The 13,109-nt window shown below is 39.0% G+C and overlaps 1 protein-coding gene across 7 annotated transcripts in view; it reads left to right on the top strand.

The window, feature by feature from the left end:
• The window catches only part of LOC111864808, a 78,990-nt gene extending 69,059 nt beyond the window's left edge, over positions 1-9,931 (top strand). For all 7 annotated transcript variants that reach the window (XM_033751593.1, XM_033751592.1, XM_033751591.1 and 4 more), the window contains 4 exons: positions 947-1,084; positions 5,445-6,529; positions 8,466-8,639; positions 9,357-9,931. In XM_033751593.1, the coding sequence (XP_033607484.1) occupies positions 947-1,084; positions 5,445-6,529; positions 8,466-8,639; positions 9,357-9,484 (1,525 nt within the window). In that variant the 3' untranslated portion in view covers positions 9,485-9,931. The remainder of the gene's footprint in view (positions 1-946; positions 1,085-5,444; positions 6,530-8,465; positions 8,640-9,356) is intronic.
• The last annotated feature ends 3,178 nt before the right edge of the window (positions 9,932-13,109 follow it).

The raw sequence follows: 13,109 nt of genomic DNA, 5'->3' as shown, positions 1-13,109 counted from the left end.
CCTGTTGCGTGCGCATGCTTTGTAGTTACGAGTTGTGCTGCTAGGTGGTGTTAGCTGGGGGTCTCCCGCGACTGTTAGTATGCTGGCGTCAGTCTGAGTTAAGTGGTTTGTCTGTGGTGCTCTGTTGTGTGCGTTCCTGTTTCAACCCTTTGGCGATTAGTGAGATGGCCGACCAGAAGGAACAAAGAGTGTGCGTGAAATTTTGCTTTCTGTTAGGGAAAACTGCACTTCACTCTTCAAGTCGCGGCAAACATTCACGCGGTTTTCTCTTTGGTCATCTCCGAGCAAGTGAGGAACAAATTTTGCAGACACCCGTCTCATGTGCAAACCTTCGGTTAAAATTCGCTGGACCGTGCTCCATGAGATGTTCGTTTCCTCAGAAAGTTGGTCAATTGTCTTTCGACGATCTTCATCAATTTCACACACACTGTTTGTTCCTTCTGGTTGGCCATCTCACTAATCGCCAAAGGGTTGAAACAGGAACACACACAACAGAGCACCACAGACAAACCACTTAACTCAGACTGACGCCAGCTCACTAACAGTCGCGGGAGACCCCCAGCTAAGACCACCTAGCAGCACAACTCGTAACTACAAGGCATGCGCGCACAACAGGTCGTTTCTGGTTATTTTTGGGTCCCCCTTTGTATATATTTTGAATTTCTTAGCAAATCATTTTTAATAGAAAATTAGTTCAGGATGAATTTTTTATTATACATTATGTGTTAAGAAGTTAATATTTACTCCAGACTTTCATAAGAACGAATTTGAGGTCAATATCATGAATTTTATGGCCATGTTTTATAATTTCTCTAAGGATAAAATCCCATAACTCAAAAATCTTATTCTGCAGGTGCACTGTGTATACAACTTTTTCAGAATTAAATGGCATAATATTCAGTTTCACTAGTTTATGAAGAGTTAACGAAATACTCTTTTGTTTCAGTTTATCTTTCCGTTCAAAGAATGAATCAAATATTCTTGAAAGGGAAGCCATATTAAAGAGATCTCATGATCTGACAGGATCCTTGCTGCAAATCCAACAGGTTCTTCATAGTCTCAGGGTAAAAGTTAATATCGCAGGGTGAGTTCCTATCTAATAATTTCTAGGGACAGAAGAAAAAAAATTATTACAAGTTCCTGACCATTCCAAAACATGTCTTTTGTAGGGAGTATAGTATTGATTTTAAAGTACAGGTTGATCCATTTAAAGCCATGCCAAAATGTATTTTATATCTCACTGATAGTAAAACACAGATGTATGTTCACAAACATGTTGGAAGCGTTCTCAATTGTGCTAAATACATGGGCCGTTCTCTTGCTGTATTTCAAAGGTGCTACATTAGTTTTTGCCGTGATACTGCTGATGGCATCTAAATTATTTGCTTTCAATATATGCTTCTTGGTTTATTTTAGTATATATATTGTTTAAGAAAACTCCACAAAAAGTCAGAGAATGTCACATCTTGGGAGCTGTATGGTTAAAATTCCTTCAGCATATTCATTGATATCCTGGCTGTATAGTACCATGTGCTGAATTGAACTATCTTGTCCATGAAGTTCTGGTAAGGAGCAGAGCAGTGTAGTTGGTTGAGGCACTATGTTCCAAGTCAAAGGTCATTTGTTTGATTCCTGATGGGGTCATAGGATTTTTCAGTTGACCTAATCCTTCCATTCGCACCGTGGCCTTGGGATCATCCTCTAACAAAAATGAGACCAGCAATCTTTCTGGGGGTAAAGGGCAGCCAGCACATAAGGCTGATGACCTCACCACCATCTGTGAGATGATTGTCTAGAATATATGGGAGCCTCAACGTTTAACTCTTTGGGCCTCCACAGCCTGCTGCTGGGATAGCTTTACCTTTTTATTTTTACATTACTGTATAATTATGTAGACTGTTTCTGTGGTCTAGTGGTCAGATTTCCTGGCTACAGAGCCAGATGTCTAAGTTCAATTCCCGGCACTGTCAGCTTTTCTGAGAAGTAGTGGATCTGGAACAGGGTCCATTCAGCCTCATTAGGATAATCGAGGAGCTGTTTCAAGGAAATAATAGCTCTGGTCTAGGAAACCGAAATTAACGGTCATGGGGATTCGTTGCGCTGACCACGCAACACCCTCTATCCGCTAAAGTTGGCAATGACTCGCCGACAAGTGGCGGTCACTCAGTCAGTATAGTTCGCTTGCGGACTAAAACCACGGAGTTTCTTTTTGTTTTGTTTTTGTCCATATAATTATGGATTTAATGTTTCAGTATTGCCTGTTTCTTCATTGACACTATAATTCTGTGTTGGTACATCATACACAAGATGTTTATCTTCTGGAGATGCAGGGGTGTTTCTTGGCATATGCGAGGATTTTCTGCAGTTTATATTTCACTATTCTGAGAATACATATACTAAACTGATTTGGAACTGGGCTACACCACCAAACTTTAATTGTGAGAAGACGAATGTGATTGCGTGTAATTATACAGCTGTGTTTGTACACCTGAGGATGACCTCTTGAGGTCGAAACATGTAGTGTACTAATAATAAAAATATGTTGTGTGGTCGGTAAAATTGACTCTACACCACCAAAAATATGATACGTTAATTGTACACTTAGATATTAAATACTGTCCTTTCTCTTTAGGTATTGTTTTAAATGGATCATCCAATATGTCACATTCTTAGAAATATAGCATTTTCTCTCTGTGCCAGAAGCTGTATTAGGTGTGAAAGAAAATGAACTGGGGTGCTAGGAAACTGTGAGGTTATGCTGAGGAATGAGAAAAGGCAGTGTCTTCGGTACAATGAGTCTGAAGATGCTATACATATTGCATTAACCCTTATATACGCTCAGCGCATCAGGGAATGGCCAGAACACTCAGGCAGCCAGTCTATTGGCTCCAGCTAAATTGTGCTCTTTTAGTTACATAAACGGCTCAAAGGTGGCAACACAAGATGATACCTAATTCTCCAAGGTGTATTTCACAGTTTTACACACAGATGGCATTCCTTTGCATACAAAAATATTTTTTTAAAGAAAATATGTTGAGCTTACATGTTTACTTGGTGGTACACTTCTGTCTTTGTCTGTTGTTGCACTCGTAGTTGTTTTACTGTGAATATGTCATAGTTCATTGGTTGTATTTTGTTTTTATAATAAAGCTGTATGTTATTTATCATATTTTCATTATATTTTTCAGAGTTTATTGTATATGTAGTTAGTTATTTTACTTTTTTAACTAGACAATGGCTGCTCCAAGCTCTAGGTTAAATGACTATGACATGTTAGAATATTTAGCTACAATTGACAGTAATAGTAACTTTATTCTGGAAACTGACACTGATGATACAAGTGAAGAAGAAGATGCCCCACATGCCACATCCCCAGCACCTCACCCTGTGTCTGACATTGAAGAGGATGACATGAATGATGAAGACTACAAGGAAATTCTGTCACCTCGACAACCTCTCCTTCTGCATCTCCAATTTCAAGAATTGTTTGCACCTAAGCATGTGCCTCCTCCTATTGCTTACTTCCATCTCTTTTTCACAGACTTGATCCTTACCCTCATGGTGACGGAATCCAACAGATATGTGCAGCAAGTGATTAGCAGTAAAGTGGGTAATGTTTCTACTCCACTGGAAAACTGGACAAGAATTACCATGCATGAGATGAAGGGATTCCTGCCTGTATTCTAAATATGGGCATCAAAAAGACAACCACAGCATCATACTGGTCCACTCTCTGTTCTCAAGCCACCCCATGTTTTAGGAAAATGTTTACAAAGCATCATTTTTCCCCCTTGCTTGTCTTCTTCAACCTCGTCAACAACAAAGAATTGCCAGGCCCTAGAGAACCACACTACAATCCCTGTGTAAGGTACCATCCCCTTGTGGACCATGCAAACAAGGTATTCAGGCATCAGTACACCCCTCATCAAGGAATTAGTTTCGACGAAAGCCTACTAGGTACCAAAAACAAAACCAGTGACATGCAGTATTTGCCCAACAAGCACCACTGTTATTGAAGAATAAGATTTTGGATGTTGTGCGACTCTGTGTCCAACTACTGCCTAGGGTCTCTCACATACAGAGGGGCCAGGTCTCATGAAGGCAAGGACAACCTCCAAAAAAATGGCCTGGGGTACAGCATCATGAAAGAACTGCTTGAGATTGGAGGGTACCTCAACAAAGGCTATAGTGTCTTCGTCAATGACTGCTTCGTATCTATTCCACTTGTCTGCCATCTTCATCAGCTGAGCACCTACATCACTGGAATTGCTAGGAGGAACAGAAAACTTTTGCTCCAGCAATTCAAGAACGAATTTTTGAAGTGTGAATTGTAAATTGAGCCACATTCACCTGAGTGTTCTAGGTCAGGTACTTGGAAAATAGGCTGAGTGTGAAAGGGTTAAGATGCAATGAAGTCATAAGCTAGAGAACAAAGATTAAGTGCGAGAATTTGGTAAACTCTCTGAAATGAATAATAAATAAGAAAATGATAAACAGCAAAAGTACCTTTTTTCAAAGCTAAAGACAAATGGGAAAGACATGTAAATGAGCTAGATTGTTTCATATCATTGGAAGGTCTGTAAACAAGATAAGCTGCAGAGTGATGCACAGTGTAATGCTGTATTATGGAACTTCACACGTTATAAAAATGTGCCTTACACTACAAAAAGTAGGGGATGTGTAGGAGAGAGGCATCTGTGCACAAACCAACTCAGTTAACGTATAAATAAAGGTCTTGATACATGGCAGTATATTGCACACATGGACCACAGGCCTTAGTATCCGCAAAGGTAGAACTCTTTATTGTGTTCAAGCTTGTTTATTCATTTTTAATCATTTTTAATAGAGACAAATTTTGTTATAATGATTACATTTCCAAGATTCAGCTGTGTGTAATGGAATATCTTACCTATATAACAGAATCCAAAACTTTTGTTTGTTGTTAAGTCTTACAGGTACTATATTGAATTCACTTTGTCATCTGCACAGGTTATGTCATGTTGAGTAGTGAGATGGTTGTAAGTGAACTGCAGTACTTGTGGACATAAATGTGGCATATTTTAGATGTTCTTATAACATTTGCCTTCAAAAAATGAAGAAAATCACAAAAAGACCTCAGTCAAAATAGTCTGTTTTGAGACCAGGAATTGAACCAAGGCCCTCTGGAATATGAAGCAGGTCTGCTAACCTATTGGCCATGATGTTCGGTCACAACTCTGCTTCCTACATTCACTCTTTATCAGTTAATTTCTCACAGATTTATAAACAACAGTGACATGTAAGGAAATAGATATTTCCCTTATTTTTCATTATTAAATTGTAAGCTTGTATACCCAGTGTTACAGTTGTAGTGATTTAAAAATTCTGCAAACAACAGGTATGTTCTATTCTTACACCGTGCAATGAAAGTCTAATACTTTATGTGTAAAATTTATGGTCTCCAGGAAATCTGATCACCCAAAATTATATCTATGGGCCAAAAGTTGGGAGAAGGAAGGAGAAAGTTCTTCAGCACAATTGACCTCTGTATCTCAGCAACATGTAGCTGCTGAAGATGAGTTCAAGCCGCAACTTGAAAACAATGCATCATGCAGTCATAACGAGGAGAAAGCAGCATCAGACACCAGCACTGTTGTTCCACCAAAAATGACAGACCAGAAAGATGCCGTGCCTATCCCTGTACCCTCTGAACTTGGACGAGTCGAACATCCTGATGGTAGTAAACAAGATACAAAAACAGGAGACAGAGAGGTGAATTTGGAACAGCAGGTTCAGAAAGAAACTGTAGTAGCTGAAAGAGAAACGTCTGAAGTACATTCTTTATCTGATAAAATAAAAGATGAGAACAGGTTAGATAGAAGAACCTCTGAAAAGAAGCATGAAACAGAAATTGAAGCAGTTACTACTGAGAATGTTGATGGTGTGGAGTCTTCTTTAAGCAATGAACAACATCCTTCATCCACCAATGATCAAAATAATTCTGATTCTAATGCTCCTCCTTCAAATGAAGATCAAGGTACGAAGATAGATCAACTACAGTTACAGTTTGAAGGTACAGCAGACAAACCAGTTTCACCACGTGCACTTGGGAATGTGCACAGACATGACTGTGAAGCATACCCTGCTGCAGAAAAAGTACAAGCAAAAGAAGAAATTTCTGATGCTGGTTCTGAAAATCAGGTAGTGCAGTCTGAAAAGAAAGAAGGTTGCATCAGTGAAGTTTGTTCAGAAGAGAAGTTAGAAGTAACTGACATGTGCAGTTCCTCAGAAGATGTCCCTAAGCAGCTAGATCCAGGCCCAACTGAAGAAACAGTGAAGTCCAATAGTGAGAAGAAACCTGATGAGACCATGTCACGACTGGAGAGTCCTGGGTTGTTGCATCAGACTATAACAAATGCAAATCCTCTAAATAATGGTGGTATAGGAGGTCAGTTGGATACTTCAGGTCATCCCATGTTGCAGCTACCAATCTGTCAGTCGGAGCTCATGCAGTTTGCCAGTACCATAGCAGATAATCTGAGTGCAACAGGTAAGTTTACTGCAGTTTGAGAGTTTAAACTCATTCATTCCTAAGTGTCAGCAGGAAATAATTGCCAAATCTGTTACCAACTGGCTAAATTATCAATTCATTGCCCAGATTTTCCTTAACCTTTATTGGCCGTAAAGAAAACCTGTTTCTGCACTATGCAATGGTGTATAGTTCTAGACAGCCAAATGATCTACTGTCACATTATATTATTAAAAAATTTGACTAGCACATAACTCTTTTTTTTAGCATGTGTGTTTAGAATGTTTTCTAGGTGTAAGAGATTGTCATTGATTAATTTTTGATTGAATCATCCACTTCTAAGGGGTGATCGTACTTAATTACTTTAATTGCCCTGTGGGTTGCAGATGTTTTAGAGCATTTATGATTTTCTCCAAGCACCCATTCTTACTTTATTGTCCTTTAAAACCACAAAATAAGATACAGTACTGCCATTTGATTATGTGAGGGAAGTTTTTATCTTTTGTTGTAAATGTTTTGGCATTTGTGCCATTACATTTCGAGCTCTTCCTGGCTAAAAAGTGTCGGACTTACGAACACCTTTCCATATGCATTGTTTACTCCTCAGTTATTATTGTTTCACAACTCTTTTGTACGTTATTACACTAAATGAATTGTTTGGGTCTTGTTCTGTGGATTTATACCAATGTAATCTTCCAGGTTACACACCTACTAGCTTCTTCCTTCATATAGCTTGAACATTTATACCCCATAAGTATGGGGTATATACTTCATACACACTGTTAAGTATGTGTCCTCAGAATGCACAGATGTTTTTTAAAATGTCTTTGATAATAATTCTGGAATATCTGCATTTTATAGTTTATTAATATGGCTATTTAGGATTATCAGCGTCTTCAGTATTGGGTCATATCCTGCATGGCATATGCATGAGCAGAACATAACAACTATACTCATCTATCCAAGACAAATATATTGTAACGTGTTTCGTTACTGAATACGCCGTAGAGATCGTTAATTGGTTTATTCAACAACCTACAAGTAATGGCTACAATTATTTATAACACAGTTGCGGGGTTTCACACTTTATAACTCTATTCGCAATAATCTGTTTACACTGTTGCGGGGTTTCACACTTTATAACCCTATTCACAATAATCTGTTCACTCTATCTTCAGTAGGCTACACGTATTCACAGTACGGGAGCTGTGTAGGTGTCCCTGTATCACACGCTCCCAATTACACAATTACACACACGTCTAGTTCTTCATTCCGTGACTGCTGCTATACTCCAACTGTGTCACTCCTGATCACACACTGACTGACTGCTGACTCCCTTCCAACTCAACTCGTAGGCTGCTGCCTTGAGAACTCTCTTCGGCCATTGATACACTTTCACTCGCTTCGTAGGCAGTGCAGTTCTCTTATATAGTCCAGTGTTTACCTGTTACGTAATGGGTACCGCTGTTGCCTGGCGCCGTGTTACGTAACTGCGAGGAGAAGGGTGGGCTGTTGACTTGCCTATTACCATAGTAACGACAGTGTTCCAATGCCGCCACGTACCGCTGGGGTGGGAGGGGTGTCCTCCATTGCACAACATGTCACAATATTATATCTGGAAAATAAAATAATTATGTGTGCTGCATGTTGCATATGGATTTCATATTTCGTGGTGAATGATTTACAGCCTTGTGTGAATAGTGAATCATGTTACCATACATTGAGCCCTTTACAGAAGATAGGGACATATTCTGTATTTATTCATAAGGAATAATGCAGATGCTGTTATAGTGCTTTTAATACAAAAATAGTCACTGACATTTCAAGAATGAATCTTTCTACTGTTGCAAGATGTGGCACCATATAGCACTGCCAGGTACCAGTTCTTGGGTGATTTGCATTTCTGTAGTGTGCCTTACAAGCACCTGGTTTGTGCTTAACCATGCTGATATTGTAGAACCAGGTCGCCCCGCTGCATCAGGCCCGGTTCCTGTGGCTGAACCTCCAAGAGCACCTCAACCTGAGGCACCCATTGACCCTGTTGAGTGTCGGTCATGTCTACTTGATCACATTGACCACTTCCAAACACAGATTGACACAAGGCTGACAATGCTTGAGGAGCAAGTTGCAGGTTGGTGTAGCAGTCACTTAGCTGTAATCTTGTACCTTGTAAATTGTGTTTGAAAGATTAACTAATTTACCAATAAGTTTTTTTTTCTCTCTTATGATCACACTGTATCAGGTCTTTGCAGCATATTAAAGTGAATAATAATGTTACTGTTCTGTGTTCATATCTCAGCTGTTTGCTAGTTTCTGCATGGTATTTTTCACATGTTACAATTAAAAAAATGTGTCATTTGAAATTCAGTTTTCCTGTGACTTCTCTGAAATACAGTATGATATAATACGTGTAATTACAAATCTCAAGTGTTGTGTTGGAAGATTAGCACTATTTGTTGATGATGACTTTAGTTTATTAGTAAATGATTGTGGAATTACTGTTATTGATTGTGTATATATGGTAGAAAAGGCACAAGCCATTGTTGATTCTAACAGCCAGCTATACCATTATATGGACAAATGAGGACTATTTTAGTTTGCGTTAAAACATTGCTTTGCAATGCGAGTTAAAGCAACTCTTTTTTTTGAAGCAATATTGTCACGTAGACTGTGTGATTATAGAATACCTCTTTGCAAGTTGTTAATTGTGGTTTATAATACTGAGGTATTAATTTATGGAAGTTAAAATAACTTTTTAGTATGCATATATGGACCACTGAGATAGAACAGTTAGATCCATATGAGTTAAATTTGTTGCTGAAGAAGAGACGAAACATATCTGTTTCAGCTCTCGAATCTCAGGATCCAGATGCTGCAAAAGATGAAGGACCCGACTTCTATCCACAAACGAAACAGACAATTCAGATGCTGCTTCGTGATCTTCAAACCATGCGTAAAATTGCTGCCCTTAACTAATGGTAACAGTTTGGAAGGATGCAGTATGCATTTTCATGACCATGTCACATTATATCTGTGCAAGTGATAAGAATTGTGACACACTGTACTGTTTATACACCTTGTCTTCTTCTATGTCCATTAGTTCATTTACGATTCAAAGTTAAACACACCATTTAATCATTCAAGCACTGTCTTTTTATTCTAGCTTTTGAGTCTGAAAAGATGGAGCCCAGAAGTTCATTATAATGTCTGCAGGAGTCTGCCATTGAGTGAGATTAATACATTCCACCTCCTTTCACTTGAATTCTGTAATATCCGATGCTTTGATCATTGTTCTTTCAGACTGAATTTTACTTGTTTTCAGCTGCAGACAAAGCAGTAGTGATTTGTTGCTCTCTAATATTTGTGCGTTATGGCTGCCAGCCATGCGTTTCAATTAAACTGGAATAAAGCAAATTGTTTATATCTTTCCTATAGAAATTATTCCGTTTCCCATTACACTACACCTATGAATGGGTGTTTTCATATTGTCTGGTATAATTAGAGAAATGGATATACTGTCTGAGTCTCAGCTTTATGGCCTTATGCTTTCAGGAAAATGCCGAGTACCCCACACAGTCGTGGTTGTGGTGATTTTCTTCAAAAATATATGCTTGTTGGTTGTGGGTTTGTATAAAGCTGATTATATTGTCATGTATATAAGTGACTAAATGGGAATGGGATTGGTAATTGGATTTGTTGAACTCTTATAAATTGTAAATGCAAAGAATTATAGCGCTATCTCAAATTCATAGACTGTGGAATTCATTATAGAATACTTAGTCGTCTCACTATGTTGTGTCATCACCAGTCGTTGCCTGGTAACGTATCCCAACAATGTCCTCTTCTGCTCACATCGTTATGGGCTTGTGGCTGTCTCACAGCAAACCCATGGCTCCAAATTCCCTCACATTCAAAGTCAAAGTTATATTACAACGGACAGTCAGTTGACCAGATCTTTATTACTGTCGGACAGTTGCAGACTTGTTGATGTGGGGTGCCCTCTTTGACAAGAGGATGGGTCTGTCATTTGCTAGAGTCACAGTGAGCAGTAATAAGTTTGTTGTCAGTATGTACAATTTACACTTTACATGATAGTAAATGCATATATGATATATAAAACATCTCTGTCAGTCCAGGCCATTTTGCTCCACGAGATTTAAGACAGGTTTTGTGATGGTCACTATTTTAGCCTTCTCAAACACAGCACCATTTAACTCTGTCATAATCTGCTGTACTACTGTAATTACTACTTTCAACATTTTGTCCAGAGGCACACTGTTTACATTAGAGGCCCGAACTGACTGACTTGTCCGCTGTTTGTGCTGGGGTAAGGCTGCAGAGACCCCGGGTTCCATTATGGCAGGACCTACCACTGCCACCTGATGTGTCTGAGGCTGCTGCAGTTCCTCTGTCTTACCCTGGAGCACCACTGTGAAGGATGCCTGGAGTGGTGAGGTTGGAAGAGAACACCCTTCCTATTGTAGACCTCAGTGTCCTCTGCGACTTCTTGCGCCTCTCCTCCTTCGCCTGTCTGCAGCCCTGACTGGATGATTTTTTTTTTCTTCCACCAACCAGCAGTTGCAGCTTGTTGGGGTGGAAGTTGTATTCCCTTCCCTCACATTCTCGATTTGGTTCTCTTTATGTAGCCTCAGCACGGACCCAATAGAAAACACAATTTCCAACATTTCCTCTATTATGGTGTCACATATTCATTGCAGCAGAAACATGTTTATCGGCCGTTCCCTAGCAACGGCCGTCTCTTTGGGCTCCATTATTTCAGTCTCTCAGCTGCCATGGTACAATATTAGTGGTGAGTCATTTTTCTTGTCATCGCCTTTGTGATGCCAAAAAACACAAAAAATGTGTTTTGTTTGCCAAGCAGTAGTCATGTGATATGAGTGAGAGGTCTGGTTACATTGCATTGCTGTGACAGAATGTCTCTGTAATACTGCTTGATGCCACCATAAGCACCTCACATAGTATAACACATGCTTGAATTGAGTGATGGGACTGTTCCTAGGAACAGCTAAAGTCTGTGAGAGTGAGGATCATTTTCTTACTTCAGTAGCAGCATGCAAATGTTGTAAGCTGTGCTATAACTCGGGCAGTTAGTTTGTGCCTTTTCACTGCAGCAGCCTGGGTTCAGTTCCAGATCAGTGGTGGACTGATTGATACTGGGGCAGGTTTTGTGCAAGTACTTGGGTTTCCTCAGCCAGTCCTCATTGCATCAAGTGTTCCTTTTCTTTTATCTGTAATTAGGGTTCGGGGGTATTATGGGTCTGCTAGCAGCATGAGTACCAAAGGACTTGTCCTCACTCAACTCTTAAAATAAAAGAAAAATGACCACCATACCACATAAAAAGCATTATGTAGCACAATTTCCATAGATGGTCACAAAACTAAGTTCAGACAACAGTGTTAGGTTTTCAGAAGAGCTAAGCTGGTATTTTTTTTTTCAATTTCTGCTGGCAGTAAGTGCACTAATACTGTACCCTTGAATGTTAAGCAAATAATAAGAAATGTATGTGGTCAGTACATGATAAGACACATGCCAAATTTGTAGTTTTGAATTTTATTATAGGGGTTGACATTACATGATATAATAAAAGAACCTGCAGAAGTGAATTTGGGATATTTGTTGCACACATTTGAATCTTCTCCGGTAATTAGCTCATACTGTCATACTCATGCTTATACCTGTGGAAGTATGTTTTCTTAATTGTAATGTAAAATATGTATTGATTGTAATAAGTATTTGTACAGTTTAGAGTGGTCTATTAAAATGCAGGAGTGAAGAACCAAGGCTGGGTTAAAGGTAGAAAGGAGTATTGTAACAGTTTAACACTTTGCATTGAGTCTGACCCGAGGAAAAGTTGTACGCATTCTTGGCACAATTAAGGCAGGCTTATAGTCACTTTTTATAACCTAGCCTTTATAATTGATGTCAAGAACACGAGAACAGAGACCATTCAAATATTAGTTTCTGTTTCAAACACTTGCTATATGGATGCCATGAGGTGTGTTTTGGCTAACAAATACCAAGAAACACTAACATGAACAAACATGAGGAAGATGGCATCATTTCATATTTAAATGTGCATTGCAGGCAGAGCAGGTAGCCATTCAAATATTGACATTAATTTAATGTCCATGTATGTATCGTCCGTCAATATTGCATAACTTGTTTATTCACTACTTAATTTTAATTTTAGTGTAACATTAGACACTTTGACACTACATGTTTCAGCCCCAAACGACCATCTTCAGGTGTCTTGATATGTTACAAATATTTTATTGAATTATGTTAAAACTGCTACACTGTCTTAGTCCGATTTAAAATCACATGCTGTAGTTCTCTTTTCAAGGTAAAACCAGATAAAATCCTTTAAAGTTTCTATTATACCCACATTATTTTGGTGCATTTTATTTCACCTCACATGGGGTGTCGTCCATTCATAAATGTATGTTTGTCCAGGGTGTTTTGTCTTGGCAGCTTGCCGCTCATGTTTGTAGCCTACTTTTCAGTTATGACTGCCATATGCCCCTGGTTTTCACGTTTCCTCCACAGCGTGTGGTGTTGTCTTTACTAGTGAACTAGTGG

The sequence above is a fragment of the Cryptotermes secundus genome, unplaced genomic scaffold (assembly GCF_002891405.2).
Source record: "Cryptotermes secundus unplaced genomic scaffold, Csec_1.0 scaffold1702, whole genome shotgun sequence".
NCBI classification, from domain to species: Eukaryota; Metazoa; Arthropoda; class Insecta; order Blattodea; family Kalotermitidae; genus Cryptotermes; species Cryptotermes secundus.
Note: the sequence above shows the minus strand (reverse complement) of the source record. Positions and strands in the feature narration are given on the sequence as shown.